Source organism: Porites lutea, chromosome 7 (genome assembly GCF_958299795.1).
Source record: "Porites lutea chromosome 7, jaPorLute2.1, whole genome shotgun sequence".
Taxonomy (NCBI): Eukaryota; Metazoa; Cnidaria; class Anthozoa; order Scleractinia; family Poritidae; genus Porites; species Porites lutea.
In genome coordinates this window covers 745,004-767,133 of record NC_133207.1, presented here as the reverse complement: position 1 = coordinate 767,133, position 22,130 = coordinate 745,004, and the positions used below count along the sequence as shown (strand labels likewise).

General features: G+C 37.9%; 2 protein-coding genes and 1 pseudogene across 3 annotated transcripts; all 3 read left to right on the top strand.

Annotated features, from left to right (window-relative positions):
• Positions 1-700: 700 nt before the first annotated feature.
• On the top strand, positions 701-1,951 carry LOC140943403 (ectonucleoside triphosphate diphosphohydrolase 1-like; annotated as a pseudogene).
• Positions 1,952-6,279: 4,328 nt separating this feature from the next.
• On the top strand, positions 6,280-8,618 carry LOC140942965 (ectonucleoside triphosphate diphosphohydrolase 5-like). Of its 2 annotated transcripts, none has more exons than XM_073391988.1 (2): positions 6,280-6,500; positions 7,202-8,618. In XM_073391988.1, exons 1-2 carry the CDS (start codon positions 6,484-6,486, stop codon positions 8,484-8,486), a joined length of 1,302 nt encoding a protein of 433 aa, XP_073248089.1. In that variant the 5' UTR covers positions 6,280-6,483; the 3' UTR covers positions 8,487-8,618. The 2 variants fall into 2 exon arrangements, with proteins under 2 accessions (XP_073248089.1, XP_073248088.1); XM_073391987.1 differs by having other exon boundaries at positions 6,489-6,611.
• A 10,941-nt stretch (positions 8,619-19,559) lies between these two features.
• On the top strand, positions 19,560-21,611 carry LOC140943401 (uncharacterized). Its single transcript, XM_073392481.1, has one exon. It carries the CDS (start codon positions 19,560-19,562, stop codon positions 20,517-20,519), a length of 960 nt encoding a protein of 319 aa, XP_073248582.1. The 3' UTR covers positions 20,520-21,611.
• The last annotated feature ends 519 nt before the right edge of the window (positions 21,612-22,130 follow it).

Below are 22,130 nucleotides of genomic sequence, written 5' to 3'. Positions count from 1 at the left end.
AAAAATCAGCTCTCATATATTTTTATTAATTGCAATTGCGAAGATTAGTCTAGTATTTAACCCAAAATAATAAAAGGGTCCCTCGCTTTTTGTCCTTTAAGTTCATGAAAACAAATAGTTTGCTTATTTTCAAAAGCAACATTTTGAATGAGATTAGGGCTAGTAAACACTTTTAGAAAACATTTTTGGTCCTGTTTCTTTATCTGTTAGTATCAAGATGACTTTTATTCTGACCTGTGTAATAGTGTGACCTGTAAAAATACCTGCCTTATGTTGTACAGGGTGAAATACATAGATTTGTCTTTCAAATGAAAGTTTCTCATCAACTTTATGTAGTAAATATCTACACATATTTATACCGAGGGTTCCCCAGTCGTCACTGATTTGGATTGGGATTTAAATGATTCTTTCATCTCGGCGGTCAAAAAGCATGACTAGCTACGTAGGAAAACCTGCTATATTAAAAAAATTTAAATACGGAAGAAAGTGAAATTTTTGTTGTCTAAGTTATCGATTCTGCATTACTACTGATGACGAAGCGTTAAATTCGAGTATTACAGTAAAATTCGGCAATGTGTGATGAATTGAATCTGGCAATTTAAAGAACAACACTAGCGCAGAGTACACGTAGTAAAGGCTAATTTTCTTTCACATTTGTCAGGAGAATTCGTGATTTTCTTCAAGCTGCTTATGACCCTGATAATTTTTAACACTCTCTTCAAGGGCTGATATAAATTTTTGCAGATTATACAACAAGATGAAAGATTTGATGGTGGTTGCTCTGATTTTTGCTCTCCTCTGCTTTACTGTGAACGCAAAACATAAAAGTGAACAGCAGGCTGAATACGTCATACTGTTTGACACAGGTTCCAGTCGAACCCGTATGTTAATCTACCAGTTCCCGGAAAGCGGAAAATCCTTAAAAGCCCCTGATGTGAAAGAGCTTGATCCTTCCCCGAGCAAAATATAACCTGGTATTTCAGAACTTGCTGACGACCCTTCTCAAGTCGAAGCCTACATGATGCCACTATTGGAGTCAGCCAAGAAGACCATTCCACAAGACAAGCAATCGTCAACTCCAATATATTTGTTGGCTACAGCTGGAATGAGGCTCGTTCCTACAGATCAAGCAAACGCCATATTAGATGAAGTTAGACAACTGTTTCACGATAAGGCTAAATGTCCATTTTTATTCCAAGAAGATGTAGATGTTAGAATCATTTCTGGAACAGCAGAAGGACTTTATTCTTGGATAACTGTCAATTTTTTGACGGGCATTTTTGGTACAAATCAAGCCTCTTATGGTAGTTTAGATTTGGGAGGGACATTGCACCAAAATACTTTGGATTTGAAAGGGAAAAAGAATCCTGAAACGTTTTCCATTTCAGTGGCAGGAAAAAACTATAACGTTTTTGCTCGTAGTTATTTAGGTTTCAAGGAATCACTAGAATTTAATGGCCAGGCATGTGTTTTTGAAGGCACAGCTCAGGTTGAGGTCTGTAAGGATATAATCCGTAATTTATTTTTTTGTCGTTCGCCAGATTTGAAGAAGTGTCCTTTCTCTAACCAACCCAAATTAAGAGGCAAATTCTATGAGTTTTCAGCGTTATATTATGCTTTAACAGACATAAACGCTGTTTGTTCTGATTGCCAAAACAATTTCGTCACCCCAGGGAAAATTGACATACATCTGAAATCATTTTGTGGCGAAATTTACGATGAGATAAACAAGCTTAAGAACCGTTATAGCGGGGATAGGTGTTTTAGTGCTAACTATATTTATGAGTTGTTAACCGCCGGTTACAGGTTGAATCTTAAAAATAAAATCAGGATCGCTAATTCACTGAACGGGTTTGACCTGGATTGGAAAATGGGCACTGTGCTCCATAACGCTAGAATAAAAAAAATAGCTTTCCCGGAAAGAAAATCTAAGGACGTCCACAGACAGTAGAGAAATGTATTAGTTTTAATTTATTCCGTTTTGTCTGTGCTGTGTCTAAACTGAGTTTATGTAAAAGAGTCGATGAAACAGAAATAAACTTATCTGCTAAGGGCACCAACATTGTTTAATCATTTGATATATTTGTTCTTCATTCCCATTATCGTGGGAAAACGGATTCAATTTTGTTCAACAACTTCTCTAGAGTGCTCGCAGGCCATTCAACAAACGCCCCTTTTACTTTGGAGAAAAGGGAGAGCGCCTATTTAAAGGGCGCTAACTTAGTCATTTACCCAACTGAAAGGCTGAAACTTTTGGTTAGTGAAAATTAACATCTGAATAAAAAATTTAAAAACTATAAAATATTTAGAAATAAAAAATGTATATTTTTATTTTCACAAGACTTTAAGTTTAGTTCAAGTGTTCCAAAAAGCGTTAGCAACAGAAGAACGGGTATTTCAAGCGATTTAACCACAATTCTGTCCGTTTTTAAATTTATGGCGAGAACGTACTGCAGTTCTTTATGGAGTGATATCAGGCGGCATATCAAGATTTCCGTCCACCAACTGTTTCATAGTCCAGTCCAGTATATTCTTTCTCGCAAGCCGTGGCAAAGAACAACTCAGAAATGGGCCGTTTGGAAATACAGTACCTGGTTACTGGAAAAACTTGCAACATATATTCATCTCAACAGGCTCCTTAAAACCACAAAATGTTCCCTCTTTTGTTATTTAAATTGGTTTAGTTTAAGTGAGAAACGTTTGCCAGTGCTATGAATGTGGTTTAAAACGCAGGTTAAAGTAGAAATACTGGTTAAAAATTAAGACAGATGTGATATCCTGGTAACTTACGATAAAAGGTTAAGTCGTTGTTAAATCCAGCAAAAAAATATACAGGTTTTGTGTAAATAGAGTCCTGGTACCTGAGAGTATCTAATTTACTCATATTTCTTCAATAAGGTAGGTTACCCTGGTGGCTATCCAATATAAAACATATGCTTCACACAGAATTTTTGTTTTTTGTTTTGTTTGATTGTCTGCTTTTTTGCTTTTGTTTCTTTTGGTTAGGCTTCATCTAGGAATATAACTGCGTAGTCTATAGCTGCATGTTTAAGACCCTACAGAGCACGAATTAAAAGTTTTCTATAACTTTTCCTGATATGTACTAGTCCTAATATGACATCTACCAGTAAGGTGGGAGGGTCTCATCTATTGTTGAAACACCATCCATTTCTTTTATTCCAATAGCAACAACGTGTAATTCAGTTCAGGGTCATATATTAAATTTAAGTACTTATGTCCTGATCTTTTCCATTGACTTACTTTCATTCTTACCTATTTTAATTAAAGGCGGCATGAAAAGAGCATTGTTGCCTGAAAATATCAAATTTTCTCATATTTGTTCAAGGGGACAGGTTGCCGCGGTAGTGTTTCAACGTACCTCGTGTGGCCAGGGTTCGAGTCTTTGACCTTAGCAGGCTTGCACGTGTGAACAAGATAAACGAAATGTGAAGTTAAACTGTTATTCACAGGTTTGTCTGTAAGAAATCGACCCGCATTTGCAAAATTCGTTTTAACTTTATTTTCTGAGTTACGTACACGTCCGAAAGTAAACCAATTTAAAACCATTATAATCATAATAATAAACAGCCAAAATTGTCTCTCAAATAGTAACAGGCGTTTATATGTGAATTCAAAAGACGACACAAAAATAATTATGGTGGATGTTTTAGAAAACACCTGTTAAAAATGGCTGAAATATGGCTGGCTTACAATGCTTTAAGAACATTAGCAAACGAAAAATTACGTTTCCATGAAAACACCCCTTCTGTGATCTTAAAAGGGACTCCCATGTTAATGTGACGGGGATACTTGTCGGAAAATTAAAATTGAACCCCTAATGGAGACCAATGTGGGCATGGCTTTAACATGAAACTACATTTTATACCCCTAAGCGACACGATGAGCACCCCTGCCACTTTTATGTGGGAGTTCCCTCCGGGGGGTGAACTCCGAATCAATTAACTTTTCTTTTTGTGCCGATATTTTGCCTTTGCTGTCTTGTTTGGATGTACTCTTATTACTCACAATCGTATTTTTATGAATATAAAGGGCTTTTGGCTAAAAAAGGACTTTCAGAAGAATATACTACTATTACTATTAGTCCTTGTAGTATGCACGACATGTTTGTCGCGTGAATCTACAATAGCTTAGTGACCTTAGCTCCCCGACAAGTCTCTTGTAGCTGAGTGGTAGAGAATCCGGAATAGTGGCCAAAAAGGTCATAGGTTCAACTCTTATTTGGAGTGTTAGGACGTATTCTTCCAGCGGCCTGTGTCACTTACTGAAAAATCATCTTTCTCATTTTAAAATTAGGAGGTTAAAAGAGGTGTCAAAAACTTGGCGCGAAAGACTCATTAACCTCGAGCTAATTTATGGACCAAACAATCTTTTGTTTAATACTGCCCTTTCCTATGCAGTGTAATTACCAGTGAATACCCACGTGTCAGAGGGGAAAGCTTTTTTAAAGAGGCTGGTCTGTCCCAAAAACTCTCTTAAGGCTAAGTTTCTGAAACAACCTCATCACTTAGTAGGCGAGTCGTTTCTGAACGGAAGTAGAACTCTCCATTGCAAGTGACACATTACGGCACGAAGGTAAGCGCCCTGTTGACCTTTCACTTTGTTTCCTTTCCTTTAAAGAGGCCTCCTGGTCTTTGAGGTTTATCACTAAGTTTACACGATTCTACAGAGAGCATTTTGATTTGCAATAATTAGGGACTTTTTGTTAGGACGGGTAAGAATAGGAAGAAGAAAACGGAATTTCCCGTCAGCATTTAGTTATTTCCAAAACGTTCATTTGGTTTTGTTGCTGACCACCACTTTAAGAGAAGGGTAAAACTTGAACTGCTTGAATTAACTTGGTTTGAAATTTTGTACTCGTGTATTTAATCTCGAACAAAACCTCGGTGCAGTGTCTCTGTGGGCTTCTCTATCATATCTAAGCAGTAGATATGACTACATATTTACTCCAAGGGGTTTTCTGGTCCGTGCTATATAATATAGCTGGTGTTATTCAAATTTTTTATTTTTCATCTCGATTAACTAATGCACGGCAAGTTACGTAAGTAAGCCTGTTACGCTTAACTGAAAAGAAAAACCTGTGAATACAAAAGAGTGTCGAAATTTCTCCATTTCTATCTTAGAGCCTGAAACAGACTACTTCACTTCCATCCGTTATAAAATTCCTACAGTTCATGCGTTTTTTTACCCGTAGACAAAACACGCAACAACAACAACTTTAATAGCAGTACCAGTGCAGTGCAGTCTGAAGGGATAGGGAAGTCATCCACCGCGGAAGACTTTACAATCGTCGTAAACTATTTTTGATTATTATTATTATTTTTTTGGCACTCCAGTTGTAGCGTTAAAATCTTCCGGTTGAATTGCAGACCCCAATGAGAAAACATACTTTTCTGAATGTATTGGGATCAAAGTTCTGTTACAAAATATCACCCTGATTAGAGCGTTCCAGACGTGGGGGTAGCGAGAGGGCGAAAGAATCTTCTCCTCCCTCCCCTTCCTCCTCTCCCGCTCTTCCACTTTTTTTCTTTTTCTTCATTTTTAACTTTGACCCCCATTTTGCGTTGCTACGATGGGAAAAGGCTATATAATGAAACATCGCGTTGTTTGAAAAAAAAATGATGTGTTTTTCAAGGCTCAATATAATCATTTTGTTTGATATAGTCTTTCAGATCCGATTCTAGGGGCCAATCTTTATCCTTTGGATATGTGCTTGGTGTCAAAGAGGTCTTGAGTGATATTATTTTTGTTTACCAGTAAAAATTAGTGAGCTTAGTTTCTTATAAATCTGTGAGCAAAGAGAAACTTTGTCATCGTTTCGTGCTAATTGAGAGATCAGTGCTTTCGAAGAAGGATATTTCTGATTTCTGTACAGCAAATTCAATCATCACTTGAGCTGTGCATTCCTCATTCGTACAAGATGACAGTGTAGGCTGTTTTGTCTACGTGCATACGTGTCTCATTTCCTTTTTTGGACGCACAACAAAGAAAATAGGAGACGTCTACTCGCAGGCTTTTGTGTCATTTCCATATCATTTGTGCCAGTGTAAATGATAATAAAGATGGCGTACGAAAGAGTGCCTGCTTTAAAAGGATTCTCATTGCGGATACTAAAAGCTTTAATTTTGAAGCAGTGCTGGATGACTGGATAGTCTGTTTGATAAAATCAAGAATTTTCAAGTGTGCTGCAAAACAAGGATGAAAAAACGTTGAGAAAAATGACGAAAAAAACCAAAAAGGCGCTTTTTTAGCAGCTTTTCGGGTCACGGCTCAAAGACGCGAGCGTGAGTCTACCTGATTTTTCCGACTGATATTAAAAGGTCAGTATAAGTGTAGCGCGGTTGTTTTACCTCAGAGTGACTGCAAGAACGAGTTATATTACACGAGCAAGGAGCTCAACAATTGTTTCACCTCGCCACCTAAAGAGAAATGTAACTCACAAGTGTGGCGCTATTTATTTGCCTCATGGTTTCAAGAACGAGGCATGTTATGTGTGTGGCGCGCTTGTTTTGCCTCATGGCTTCACGAAAGAAGTATATTAGGTATATTACATATGTAGCGCACTTGTTTTGCCTCATCACTTCAAGAACAAGGTATGTTACATGACTGCGTAGCGCGCTTGTTTCGCCTCATTCCTTCAACAATTTGGTACAATAGGTACATTGCATTTGTAGCGCAATTATTTTGCCCTGTTGTTATATGATTAGCACGCTTGTTTTGTCCCACTGTTTCCAGAAAAAGTATATTTCATAAGAGGCCCGTTTGTTTCGCTTCATGGCTCCAAGAACGAGGTATGTTACGCGTCTAGCGCGCTTTTTTTGGCTCATGGCTTCAAGAATGTAGTATATTGTATGCGCACGGCAGTATTTCTACCTTATCTAATGTCAGTTTGTTGTATCTTTTCTAAAGACTGGTTTCGGTAGCGACAGACGGAAAATGAAAAGATTTATCGTCATGAAAAATAATCTCTTGTCTTAAACCACTTAGCGAAATGAATGGTTTTGTCTCAGACAGGCTCAGGGTCTTGAAGGCTTTAACGTCATGCCCCTATCCAAACTTCCCATGCATAAGCAACCTCCCTCCCCCTCCCCCCGAGGCTCTGACGACAGGTTACCACTCGAAAGGTCGGCGTTTGTATAACTTTACGGCACCAAATTCAAAATCAGATATATATTTTTTGCAGGTTATACAACAGGATGAGAGATTTTATACTGGTTGGTCTGGTTTTTGCACTCCTGTATGTCACTGTGACAGCACAACATCAAACTGGCCATACTGAATACGTCATACTGTTTGACGCAGGCTCAAGTGGAACCCGTATGTCAATCTACCAGTTCCTGGACAGCGGACCATCCTTAAAACCCTCTGACGTGAAAGAGCTTGATCCTTCCACTAGCAAAATAAAACCTGGAATTTCAGAGCTTGCTGATGACCCTTCTCAAGTCGAAGCCTACATGATGCCACTATTGGAGTCAGCCAAGAAGACCATTCCACAAGACAAGCAATCGTCAACTCCAATATATTTGCTGGCTACAGCTGGAATGAGGCTCGTTCCTACAGATCAAGCAAACGCCATATTAGATGAAGTTAGAAAACTGTTTCATGATAAGGCTAAATGTCCATTTTTATTCCAAGAAGATGTAGATGCTAGAATCATTTCTGGAACGGCGGAAGGAATTTATTCTTGGATAACTGTTAATTTTTTGACGGGCATTTTTGGTACAAATCAAGCCTCGTATGGTAGTTTAGATTTGGGAGGGGCATCGCACCAAAATACTTGGGATTTGAAAAGGAAAAAGAACCCTGAAACGTTTTCCATTTCAGTGGCAGGAAAAAACTATAATGTTTTTGCTCGTAGTTATTTAGGTTATGGCCAGGATGAGGCAAGGGAACGCTATTTAGAATCCATTGTCAAAAAAAGTGATTGTACTGAAAATGAAGAATGTGCCGTCAAAAGTCCCTGTCATAACAAAGGTTTCAAGGAATCACTAGAATTTAATGGCCAGGCACGTGTTTTTGAAGGCACAGCTCAGGTTGAGATCTGTGAGGATATAATCCGTAATTTATTTTTTTGTCGTTCGTTAGATTTGAAGAAGTGTCCTTTCTCTAACCAACCTAGATTAAGAGGCAAATTCTATGGATTTTCAGCGTTATATTATGTTTTAACAGACATAAACGCTGTTTGTTCTGATTGCCAAAACAATTTCGTCAACCCAAAGAAAATCAAGAGGCACTTGAAATCTTTTTGTGGCAAAAATTACGATGAGATAAACGAGAGCCCTTATAGCAAAAGCCAGTGTTTTGGTGCCAACTATATTTACGAGTTGTTAACCGAAGGCTACAGGCTGAAACCTGGGAAGAAAATCAGGATCGCTAATTCACTGAACGGGTTTGATCTGGATTGGAAAATGGGCGCTGTGCTCCATAACGCTAAAATCTTAGACATCAAAGGAATATCAAAAAAATAGCCTGCTAGGTTAGAAAAATTAAAGAAGGCTATCCATCTCGGGGGGAAGTATATTAGTTCCAAGTTAATCAGTTTTAGGTCCCTAGTTACAGTTAATGTATACAATGAGTTAATGAAACAGAAATAAACTTATTTAAGGGCACCCAGCATTGTTTCATCATTGCCCAGGATCGTGGAAAGATGAGTCCAGTGAAAAAAATATATAAAACCGTTCTGCTGTTTACTTTTTTTAAACAGCAGTTTAAGGCTTCACTAGAATAGTTTTATGCTTTTTAATTATGCTGCCGAAGGACAAAATGAACAGATTACAGAGCGTATTCACTCACGTGGCATGCATCTATGCTAATTTATACGAGCAAGAGAAAGTTTTTACATAAGAAAAGAGTTAAATTCCCACAGGGTTGTCTTGGTACACCAAAATGGCCGCCGTTTCATTGTTTTGGAACACCAATATGGCCGCCATGACGTCATGTGAATACGCTCTATTGAGTGTAGTGAGTATCTTCTTTGATACCCAAACGCCTTTTTAACACTTCGGCGTAAACGGAAGGGTGCTTATTAACTTAGGGCGCTTTCCATTCCGCTTCCGAACTGACCGGCTAGAACATTCCCGTCGTAATACGAATTTGTATAGGTAATAGCATGATTAGTAGTGATATTTCGCATAAATACCACGAGTGATATTTCAAAATTGTTATACGTAATTTCACGAGCCGTTAGGCGAGTGAAATTTGAGACAATTTTGAAATATCACGAGTGGTATTTATGCCAAATATCACGTACAAATCATGCTATTATTTGCTTATACTACTACCCGCAAAAGGTTTGTAATTTTCACACGTAGGTATTTCAAATTAAGCTGAAATACCACTGCTCTAAGCCAATCAAATTGCAGTAATTTCTCATGTAGTAGTATAACACTTGTAATCAAATCTATCCAGCCAGTTCAGTCAAATTCTAAATAGTATGCAAGAAGGAAATGGTCATTATACTTTTCTGAGGGACACTTCCCACCTACCCATCCCCTAAGCCAACTTTTTGCCCTAAGTGAGAAATAGGTGTTCATGTTGGCTTAGGGGAGGGGTAGGTAGTTTCCAGAAACGTATAATGATTGGCAAAAGCATATTTCATTTTCATTTCAAATGGAAAGAACCTTTAGTTTTCTTGACCGAGCTGAAACTTGATTTTTTTCTAGACAATGGCCAGAATTTAAAAGGAAATTTTTCCCATTCACAACAAGCAGTAGCGAATGAGTTTTAGCGACAGCGAATGCAATTTTGCGACAACGACTACAGCTTAACGAATATTGAAACATTCGGACGATCATTTATTTCTTGATTTCCCACGGTAGGAAGGTCATTTCATATTCCACTCGTTAGAGATTGAACTGTTTCTTTGAAAACATAGCCTTTTTTACGTGGACATGTACGCATAAATTATGTCGTTTCTGTCCCATGATCTGCCGCCATGTAAGCAGTTCCATGGCAATGTTACAAAACCGTAAGTCACTGTTCCAGGTCTTAAGGGTGATATCCTGACCTTGGTCTTTCCCTAGCGATCCTCGGCCTGATTAACGCACACCTTGATCCAATTTGAATGTAGCTCATTTAAAGAGGTCCAATTTCACTGCAGTTGGTGAGTATAGCTGAAAATATGGTTGAATTTAGGAAAAAGCACAGCAATGGCAAATAATGTAAGTCCGAACTGAATCGTGTTTATTGTTTATGAACTACTAATGCCCCGATATACAGGACTTTTAATAAACTGTTTGGCCCGGGGAGCCTGGAAATTAGCGAAGTTTTAACACGCGGCCAATGTTAAATTCCCTGCCAAGTCGCGGGGGTCGGGGGACCGGAGTTTCGATTAACTGATGTATTATACTCTCAATGAAAATGAAAGTTAAATCACATGAAATTTTATCTTTTTCTTTGACAAGTAAATGTCTTTAAATGGTTTGTTTACAGTGCCTTGCTTGCCTGCGAGAACATGAAGTTTTTTAAACCAAGAAACGTTTTCGTGGAAACGTCACCATCCAGTTGTGCCATATGCATATTTAGACCGTGAAAGCTTAAAGCACAAGGTAATCCTTGATTAATCTTCTTAATGAAACTGTCCTAAAAACTCAGTGAAACAAAAGCAGTTCTTTAACGTGCTAGGAATATAGCCACATCTCGGAGAGGAAACATCACTAAATTAGGTTTAGTTATACGTGATCGCGCGCTTGCATTAACTCAGTTCAATACTAAATATTTCATTTCCAAAAGGGTGCGCTTCGCTGGCACTTGAGTCTCTTGAATGAGTTCCCCATCTAGCCTTAATGGTCGATTTTTTATGTTTATTCGTCCAAAAACCTTTCATTGCTACTGTGCATGTAACTACATGTAACATAGAACAGGAGTTCTTTACAAAGCCTTCTAGGCTTACTCTAGGATGACCTCTGGCGGTGTTTATATAATGTATTTATTATTAATTACAATTTTTAATCCACTTTCCGTCAGCCCAAATTGCAAGCAGTTTTTCTTAATGTTTTTATTGTGTTCTATGATAGCAAATTTTTAACAATGTCAGACTACTCTTAGTGTATTTCCTTTGATTCAAACTCTTCTTGGTTGTTTAAGTGTTTCTGTTTTATTTATTTTCTTTTTCGTCCATTCAGTTTACCAAGCACCGAAATATATTAATAACAGAAGACTGATTTTAATTAGTACAACAATACTGATGGAAATCGAGCTTACCTACAATAATACTAGTTGTATTTATGTAGTTCAGTTTAATTTGACTACTCTTTAATTTAGTTTAATATTTACTTATCTTTATTCGTACCCGTGTGGACAATAACAACGGTTGACGAATCATGTAAAGAAGAAAATATTGAACCAAGAACAAGGTTGAACCCTAATTTGTTCTCATAATTTTGGAGTGCAAAGGTTTTTAAAAATAACCTGATAGAAAGGCGTTGAATGAAAGAGGAAAATAAAGCGATTTGAAATGAACGCTTGCAAAGAAAGGTACGTTTTCATGGTAACACTTCGTTTGTGCGATGTTTTAATTTTTAATGACAAGTTACTAGAAACAACTTGAAGTTCTTAAAAGCATGTAATTTCTCAGTCACTCTCCTTGTGCCGTCTTGTTGCAGTGTTAGTAGGTTAGGGCCAGTGGCATAAATCTTAACGCAAGGCGTAAATTCTAAGAGGTATATCAGGAGTTTGATCAATAAAGTTATCATTATTTAGACGCTGTATCTGATTTCAAAATTTTCTTGCAAACCGTCCCTACATTTTTGTCTGAAATTTAGGGGAAATTTTCCGTCCGAACATTTTCGTAGTTGAAGCACAAAGGTTGTTAGAATTTCAACATATGGTGATTTGCATATATTCAAGGTTATCGAACGTCATCTCCCCGGAGGCTCATTGTTCCGCGGATGATACTCAGCTATACGTGAGTTTCAGGCCCGATGATGCTAACGCCCAGGATGAGGCCATTCGCGCAGTGGAGGATTGCATTAAAGATGTAAGGAACTGGCTTATTGAAGGACGGCTGTTACTCAATGATGATGAAACTGAATTTCTAGTTATTAGAACTCGTCAGCAGTTAAATAAATTAAATCCATCAGTACAGTATGTGGTCCTTGGTCGGCGACTAAAAGTCATGATCTCGAATACATTTACATACACATTTTTACTTCCAGACTAGATTATTGTAATAGCCTACTTTATGGCCTTCCCAAATATCATATAAGTAGACTACAACGAGTACAGAACGCTGCAGAACTTATTTAAGGGCACCCAACATTGTTTCATCATGTCTAAGGATCGTAGAAAGATGAGTACAGTGAAAAAAAAATATATAAAACCGTTCCGGTGAGGCCTTAAACTGCTGTTTACCTTTTTAAAACAGCAGTTTAAGGCCTCACTAGAATAGTTCTATGTTTATTAGAGTGGTTTTCGTTTGAGTGTCGTAAAACCAAAACCAAAGTAATTACTCTGGCCAATCACATAGGACACAGACAATACATTGAACCAATCAAAACTCGAAGTAATTACATGTGGCTGACGCAAAGCGCGGGAAAATGCATGCGAGCGCGTCACAATTGGCTTTGGTTTTACTTCTGATTGGATGAAAAGGTGGCGCGAATCTTTTAAGCCAATCGCATCGTGTAGAAAGTGCAAAACCAATTACTTTTCGACACTCAAATGAAAACCGCTCTAATTATGCTGCTGAAGGACAACATGAACAGATTATAGAGCGTATTCACCCACGTGGCACGCATCTATGCTAATTTTTATAAAATGACAAAGATAGTACGCGCGCTCTGAGTGGTGCCTCCAGTGGTGTCATATTTTAATTCACGCAGTTGCTAACGACGAGTACAAGAAACAGCCATGTCTTCCTTCCGATGTTTTACATATGTCGTCTTGGTGGGATGTACTCTTATTGCTAGCAGTCTTATATATATGCACGGTTTTAGCAAAGAACTTCCAGCAGTATACGAGAAAGGATCGAAGGTGGATTCGTTAGGCGTCATTCAGAAGCATTTTGTTTACCTTGTACAAACGGAACAATGTCTTCCTTCACACCTTGCAGAATCGATTGATGTCGCTGAAAATTGCAGTTGTGATATCATAGTGTTAAGTTTTCAAGCAAAGTGCAACAAATCAATAATTCCATCTCATACATCCTACATATTTTATCCACAAACTACTTGGGGATCAGGAAGAAATACGCTCTACTTTACGGCCTTAAAGAGAAGACTACCCTACCGCTATTACATATTTTTAGATGATGACGTCACCTTTAGCTTCAATAAAATGACTCCGCCTGATTTGAGAAAAACTCAACCGCTACGAGTCGTGCAAGACTGGCTCTTAGAATATGAACCAGTGCTTGGTGTTTTAGACTATGCAGGGCATCATGGTGCCGAGTGGACTTTACAAAGAAGAAGACAGTTGTGTGGAATTCACGACACATCACTAGTGATGCCAGTGGTTTGGTTCGATGCTATTTTCCATGCTTTCCACCATAAGGCTGTCGCTCACATTTTGCCATACAACAACAAGTATGAAAAGGAAAGTTGGTGGGTGTCAGCTTTGCATATCATGGCCGTTCTTGGGTTCAAATTCCGCGGCCAAGCACTTCTGTTTGCAGCCGTGACTGCTAGAAACCCGAAACATCGCAAATATCCTCGTTCTGCTAAACTTTTTGATGAGAGATGGCGAAGCTTTATTGAGGAAATCCAACGTGAAGTGCCGACAGCTTATCAAAACTGCATCATATTCGAAGAGCATAAAGAAAACTTAGTTCAATATTCTTTGAAATCGTCAACTTACTGTATAAATGTCACCCGTCACCATCCAATTGTGCCATATGCATATTTAGCCCGTGAAAGCTCAAAGCACAAGGTAATCCTTGATTAATCTTCTTAATGAAACTGTTCTAAAAACTCAGTGAAATGAAAGCAGTTCATTAACGTGTTAGGAATGTAGCCACATCTCGGGTTGGAAACACCACTGAATTAGGTTTAGTTATACGTGATTGCTCGTTTGCATTAACTCAGTTCAATACTAAATGTTTCATTTTTAAAAGGGTGCGCTTCGCCCTCTTGTGTCTCTTGAATAAGTTCCCCATCTAGCCTTAATGGTCGATTATTATGTTTTTTCGTCCCAAAATCTTACATTGTTACGGTGCATGTAACTACATGTATCATAGAACAGGAGTTCTTTACAAAGCCTACTGGGCTTACTCTAGGATGACCTCTGGCGGTGTTTATACAATGTATTTATTATTAATTACAATTTTTGGTCGACTTTCCGTCAGCCCAAATTGCAAGCAGTTTTTCTTAATGTTTTTATTGTGTTCTATGATAGCAAATTTTTAACAATGTCAGACTACTGTTAGTGTATTTCCTTTGATTCAAACTCTTCTTGGTTAAGTGTTTCTGTTTTATGTATCTCCTTTTTCGTCCATTCAGTTTACCAAGCACCGAAATACATTAATAACAGAAGACTGATTTTAATTAGTACAACAATACTGATGGAAATCGAGCTTACCTACAATAATACTAGTTGTATTTATGTAGTTCAGTTTAATTTGACTACTCTTTAATTTAGTTTAATATTTACTTATCTTTATTCGTACCCGTGTGGACAATAACAACGGTTGACGAATCATGTAAAGAAGAAAATATTGAACCAAGAACAAGGTTTAATCCTAATTTGTTCTCATAATTTTGGAGTGCAAGAGTTTTTAAAAATAACCTGATAGAAAGGTGTTGAACGAAAGAGAAAAAATAAAGCGATTTGAAATGAACGTTTGCAAAGAAAGGTACGTTTTCATGGTAACACTTCTTTTGTGCGATGGTTTAATTTTTAATGACAAGTTACTGGAAACAACTTGAAGTTCTTAAAAGGATGTAATTTCTCAATCACTCTCCCGCTGTCTTGTTAAAGTGTTAGTAGGTTAGGGCCAGTGGCATAAATCTTAACGCAAGGCGTAAATTCTAAGAGGTATATCAGGAGTTTGATCAATAAAGTTATCATTATTTAGACGCTGTATCTGATTTCAAAATTTTCTTGCAAACCGTCCCTACATTTTTGTCTGAAATTTAGGGGAAATTTTCCGTCCGAACATTTTCGTAGTTGAAGCACAAAGGTTGTTAGAATTTCAACATATGGTGATTTGCATATATTCAAGGTTATCGAACGTCATCTCCCCGGAGGCTCATTGTTCCGCGGATGATACTCAGCTATACGTGAGTTTCAGGCCCGATGATGCTAACGCCCAGGATGAGGCCATTCGCGCAGTGGAGGATTGCATTAAAGATGTAAGGAACTGGCTTATTGAAGGACGGCTGTTACTCAATGATGATGAAACTGAATTTCTAGTTATTAGAACTCGTCAGCAGTTAAATAAATTAAATCCATCAGTACAGTATGTGGTCCTTGGTCGGCGACTAAAAGTCATGATCTCGAATACATTTACATACACATTTTTACTTCCAGACTAGATTATTGTAATAGCCTACTTTATGGCCTTCCCAAATATCATATAAGTAGACTACAACGAGTACAGAACGCTGCAGAACTTATTTAAGGGCACCCAACATTGTTTCATCATGTCTAAGGATCGTAGAAAGATGAGTACAGTGAAAAAAAAAAATATAAAACCGTTCCGGTGAGGCCTTAAACTGCTGTTTACCTTTTTAAAACAGCAGTTTAAGGCCTCACTAGAATAGTTCTATGTTTATTAGAGTGGTTTTCGTTTGAGTGTCGTAAAACCAAAACCAAAGTAATTACTCTGGCCAATCACATAGGACACAGACAATACATTGAACCAATCAAAACTCGAAGTAATTACATGTGGCTGACGCAAAGCGCGGGAAAATGCATGCGAGCGCGTCACAATTGGCTTTGGTTTTACTTCTGATTGGATGAAAAGGTGGCGCGAATCTTTTAAGCCAATCGCATCGTGTAGAAAGTGCAAAACCAATTACTTTTCGACACTCAAATGAAAACCGCTCTAATTATGCTGCTGAAGGACAACATGAACAGATTATAGAGCGTATTCACCCACGTGGCACGCATCTATGCTAATTTTTATAAAATGACAAAGATAGTACGCGCGCTCTGAGTGGTGCCTCCAGTGGTGTCATATTTTAATTCACGCAGTTGCTAACGACGAGTACAAGAAACAGCCATGTCTTCCTTCCGATGTTTTACATATGTCGTCTTGGTGGGATGTACTCTTATTGCTAGCAGTCTTATATATATGCACGGTTTTAGCAAAGAACTTCCAGCAGTATACGAGAAAGGATCGAAGGTGGATTCGTTAGGCGTCATTCAGAAGCATTTTGTTTACCTTGTACAAACGGAACAATGTCTTCCTTCACACCTTGCAGAATCGATTGATGTCGCTGAAAATTGCAGTTGTGATATCATAGTGTTAAGTTTTCAAGCAAAGTGCAACAAATCAATAATTCCATCTCATACATCCTACATATTTTATCCACAAACTACTTGGGGATCAGGAAGAAATACGCTCTACTTTACGGCCTTAAAGAGAAGACTACCCTACCGCTATTACATATTTTTAGATGATGACGTCACCTTTAGCTTCAATAAAATGACTCCGCCTGATTTGAGAAAAACTCAACCGCTACGAGTCGTGCAAGACTGGCTCTTAGAATATGAACCAGTGCTTGGTGTTTTAGACTATGCAGGGCATCATGGTGCCGAGTGGACTTTACAAAGAAGAAGACAGTTGTGTGGAATTCACGACACATCACTAGTGATGCCAGTGGTTTGGTTCGATGCTATTTTCCATGCTTTCCACCATAAGGCTGTCGCTCACATTTTGCCATACAACAACAAGTATGAAAAGGAAAGTTGGTGGGTGTCAGCTTTGCATATCATGGCCGTTCTTGGGTTCAAATTCCGCGGCCAAGCACTTCTGTTTGCAGCCGTGACTGCTAGAAACCCGAAACATCGCAAATATCCTCGTTCTGCTAAACTTTTTGATGAGAGATGGCGAAGCTTTATTGAGGAAATCCAACGTGAAGTGCCGACAGCTTATCAAAACTGCATCATATTCGAAGAGCATAAAGAAAACTTAGTTCAATATTCTTTGAAATCGTCAACTTACTGTATAAATGTCACCCGTCACCATCCAATTGTGCCATATGCATATTTAGCCCGTGAAAGCTCAAAGCACAAGGTAATCCTTGATTAATCTTCTTAATGAAACTGTTCTAAAAACTCAGTGAAATGAAAGCAGTTCATTAACGTGTTAGGAATGTAGCCACATCTCGGGTTGGAAACACCACTGAATTAGGTTTAGTTATACGTGATTGCTCGTTTGCATTAACTCAGTTCAATACTAAATGTTTCATTTTTAAAAGGGTGCGCTTCGCCCTCTTGTGTCTCTTGAATAAGTTCCCCATCTAGCCTTAATGGTCGATTATTATGTTTTTTCGTCCCAAAATCTTACATTGTTACGGTGCATGTAACTACATGTATCATAGAACAGGAGTTCTTTACAAAGCCTACTGGGCTTACTCTAGGATGACCTCTGGCGGTGTTTATACAATGTATTTATTATTAATTACAATTTTTGGTCGACTTTCCGTCAGCCCAAATTGCAAGCAGTTTTTCTTAATGTTTTTATTGTGTTCTATGATAGCAAATTTTTAACAATGTCAGACTACTGTTAGTGTATTTCCTTTGATTCAAACTCTTCTTGGTTAAGTGTTTCTGTTTTATGTATCTCCTTTTTCGTCCATTCAGTTTACCAAGCACCGAAATACATTAATAACAGAAGACTGATTTTAATTAGTACAACAATACTGATGGAAATCGAGCTTACCTACAATAATACTAGTTGTATTTATGTAGTTCAGTTTAATTTGACTACTCTTTAATTTAGTTTAATATTTACTTATCTTTATTCGTACCCGTGTGGACAATAACAACGGTTGACGAATCATGTAAAGAAGAAAATATTGAACCAAGAACAAGGTTTAATCCTAATTTGTTCTCATAATTTTGGAGTGCAAGAGTTTTTAAAAATAACCTGATAGAAAGGTGTTGAACGAAAGAGAAAAAATAAAGCGATTTGAAATGAACGTTTGCAAAGAAAGGTACGTTTTCATGGTAACACTTCTTTTGTGCGATGGTTTAATTTTTAATGACAAGTTACTGGAAACAACTTGAAGTTCTTAAAAGGATGTAATTTCTCAATCACTCTCCCGCTGTCTTGTTAAAGTGTTAGTAGGTTAGGGCCAGTGGCATAAATCTTAACGCAAGGCGTAAATTCTAAGAGGTATATCAGGAGTTTGATCAATAAAGTTATCATTATTTAGACGCTGTATCTGATTTCAAAATTTTCTTGCAAACCGTCCCTACATTTTTGTCTGAAATTTAGGGGAAATTTTCCGTCCGAACATTTTCGTAGTTGAAGCACAAAGGTTGTTAGAATTTCAACATATGGTGATTTGCATATATTCAAGGTTATCGAACGTCATCTCCCCGGAGGCTCATTGTTCCGCGGATGATACTCAGCTATACGTGAGTTTCAGGCCCGATGATGCTAACGCCCAGGATGAGGCCATTCGCGCAGTGGAGGATTGCATTAAAGATGTAAGGAACTGGCTTATTGAAGGACGGCTGTTACTCAATGATGATGAAACTGAATTTCTAGTTATTAGAACTCGTCAGCAGTTAAATAAATTAAATCCATCAGTACAGTATGTGGTCCTTGGTCGGCGACTAAAAGTCATGATCTCGAATACATTTACATACACATTTTTACTTCCAGACTAGATTATTGTAATAGCCTACTTTATGGCCTTCCCAAATATCATATAAGTAGACTACAACGAGTACAGAACGCTGCAGAACTTATTTAAGGGCACCCAACATTGTTTCATCATGTCTAAGGATCGTAGAAAGATGAGTACAGTGAAAAAAAAAAATATAAAACCGTTCCGGTGAGGCCTTAAACTGCTGTTTACCTTTTTAAAACAGCAGTTTAAGGCCTCACTAGAATAGTTCTATGTTTATTAGAGTGGTTTTCGTTTGAGTGTCGTAAAACCAAAACCAAAGTAATTACTCTGGCCAATCACATAGGACACAGACAATACATTGAACCAATCAAAACTCGAAGTAATTACATGTGGCTGACGCAAAGCGCGGGAAAATGCATGCGAGCGCGTCACAATTGGCTTTGGTTTTACTTCTGATTGGATGAAAAGGTGGCGCGAATCTTTTAAGCCAATCGCATCGTGTAGAAAGTGCAAAACCAATTACTTTTCGACACTCAAATGAAAACCGCTCTAATTATGCTGCTGAAGGACAACATGAACAGATTATAGAGCGTATTCACCCACGTGGCACGCATCTATGCTAATTTTTATAAAATGACAAAGATAGTACGCGCGCTCTGAGTGGTGCCTCCAGTGGTGTCATATTTTAATTCACGCAGTTGCTAACGACGAGTACAAGAAACAGCCATGTCTTCCTTCCGATGTTTTACATATGTCGTCTTGGTGGGATGTACTCTTATTGCTAGCAGTCTTATATATATGCACGGTTTTAGCAAAGAACTTCCAGCAGTATACGAGAAAGGATCGAAGGTGGATTCGTTAGGCGTCATTCAGAAGCATTTTGTCTACCTTGTACAAACGGAACAATGTCTTCCTTCACACCTTGCAGAATCGATTGATGTCGCTGAAAATTGCAGTTGTGATATCATAGTGTTAAGTTTTCAAGCAAAGTGCAACAAATCAATAATTCCATCTCATACATCCTACATATTTTATCCACAAACTACTTGGGGATCAGGAAGAAATACGCTCTACTTTACGGCCTTAAAGAGAAGACTACCCTACCGCTATTACATATTTTTAGATGATGACGTCACCTTTAGCTTCAATAAAATGACTCCGCCTGATTTGAGAAAAACTCAACCGCTACGAGTCGTGCAAGACTGGCTTTTAGAATATGAACCAGTGCTTGGTGTTTTAGACTATGCAGTGCATCATGGTGCCGAGTGGACTTTACAAAGAAGAAGACAGTTGTGTGGAATTCACGACACATCACTAGTGATGCCAGTGGTTTGGTTCGATGCTATTTTCCATGCTTTCCACCATAAGGCTGTCGCTCACATTTTGCCATACAACAACAAGTATGAAAAGGAAAGTTGGTGGGTGTCAGCTTTGCATATCATGGCCGTTCTTGGGTTCAAATTCCGCGGCCAAGCACTTCTGTTTGCAGCCGTGACTGCTAGAAACCCGAAACATCGCAAATATCCTCGTTCTGCTAAACTTTTTGATGAGAGATGGCGAAGCTTTATTGAGGAAATCCAACGTGAAGTGCCGACAGCTTATCAAAACTGCATCATATTCGAAGAGCATAAAGAAAACTTAGTTCAATATTCTTTGAACTCGTCAACTTACTGTATAAATGTCACCCGTCACCATCCAATTGTGCCATATGCATATTTAGCCCGTGAAAGCTCAAAGCACAAGGTAATCCTTGATTAATCTTCTTAATGAAACTGTTCTAAAAACTCAGTGAAATGAAAGCAGTTCATTAACGTGTTAGGAATGTAGCCACATCTCGGGTTGGAAACACCACTGAATTAGGTTTAGTTATACGTGATTGCTCGTTTGCATTAACTCAGTTCAATACTAAATGTTTCATTTTTAAAAGGGTGCGCTTCGCCCTCTTGTGTCTCTTGAATAAGTTCCCCATCTAGCCTTAATGGTCGATTATTATGTTTTTTCGTCCCAAAATCTTACATTGTTACGGTGCATGTAACTACATGTATCATAGAACAGGAGTTCTTTACAAAGCCTACTGGGCTTACTCTAGGATGACCTCTGGCGGTGTTTATACAATGTATTTATTATTAATTACAATTTTTGGTCGACTTTCCGTCAGCCCAAATTGCAAGCAGTTTTTCTTAATGTTTTTATTGTGTTCTATGATAGCAAATTTTTAACAATGTCAGACTACTGTTAGTGTATTTCCTTTGATTCAAACTCTTCTTGGTTAAGTGTTTCTGTCTTATGTATCTCCTTTTTCGTCCATTCAGTTTACCAAGCACCGAAATACATTAATAACAGAAGACTGATTTTAATTAGTACAACAACACTGATGGAAATCGAGCTTACCTACAATAATACTAGTTGTATTTATGTAGTTCAGTTTAATTTGACTACTCTTTAATTTAGTTTAATATTTACTTATCTTTATTCGTACCCGTGTGGACAATAACAACGGTTGACGAATCATGTAAAGAAGAAAATATTGAACCAAGAACAAGGTTTAACCCTAATTTGTTCTCATAATTTTGGAGTGCAAGAGTTTTTAAAAATAACCTGATAGAAAGGTGTTGAACGAAAGAGAAAAAATAAAGCGATTTGAAATGAACGTTTGCAAAGAAAGGTACGTTTTCATGGTAACACTTCTTTTGTGCGATGTTTTAATTTTTAATGACAAGTTACTGGAAACAACTTGAAGTTCTTAAAAGGATGTAATTTCTCAATCACTCTCCTGCTGTCTTGTTAAAGTGTTAGTAGGTTAGGGCCAGTGGCATAAATCTTAACGCAAGGCGTAAATTCTAAGAGGTATATCAGGAGTTTGATCAATAAAGTTATCAATATTTAGACGCTGTATTTGATTCCCAAATTTTCTTCCAAACCGTCCCTACATTTTTGTCTGAAATTTAGGGGAAATTTTCCGCCCAAATATTTTCGTTGTTGAAGCACATAGGTTGTTAGAATTTCAACATAGGGTGATTTGCATATATCATTAAGGGCGTTTTAAAAGGAGGGCGCGCACCTTAGTGGTTTTATGAGCCTGCAGTCACTCAGCGATGAAAGGCGCAGGCGCAGAATAAACCGCTCCAGAAAATACCTTAACATACCATAATGCTCTTTGTTTGTCACCCCAAAATTTTGCATAAGTATTGTTTTTTTTTTTCTTGGGGCCATTTTAACTCCCAAGAGAAACTGAAGACAATGCTTATGCAAAATTTTAGGGTGACAAGCAAAGAGCATTATGGTATGTTATGGTATTTTCGGGAGTGCTCAGTAGCCTTACTGCAGATTTGAGGTCGTCTCAAACGTCGAAATACACTCTACAGGTTT

Bases quoted from the DNA above. Each gene is read 5' to 3' on its own strand.
- LOC140943401 (XM_073392481.1), top strand. From the start codon at position 19,560: ATGCACGGTTTTAGCAAAGAACTTCCAGCAGTATACGAGAAAGGATCG.
- LOC140942965 (XM_073391987.1), top strand. From the start codon at position 6,508: ATGTGTGTGGCGCGCTTGTTTTGCCTCATGGCTTCACGAAAGAAGTAT. The intron at 6,612-7,201 runs GTATGTTACATG...TATTTTTTGCAG, and splicing joins CTCATCACTTCAAGAACAAG to GTTATACAACAGGATGAGAG.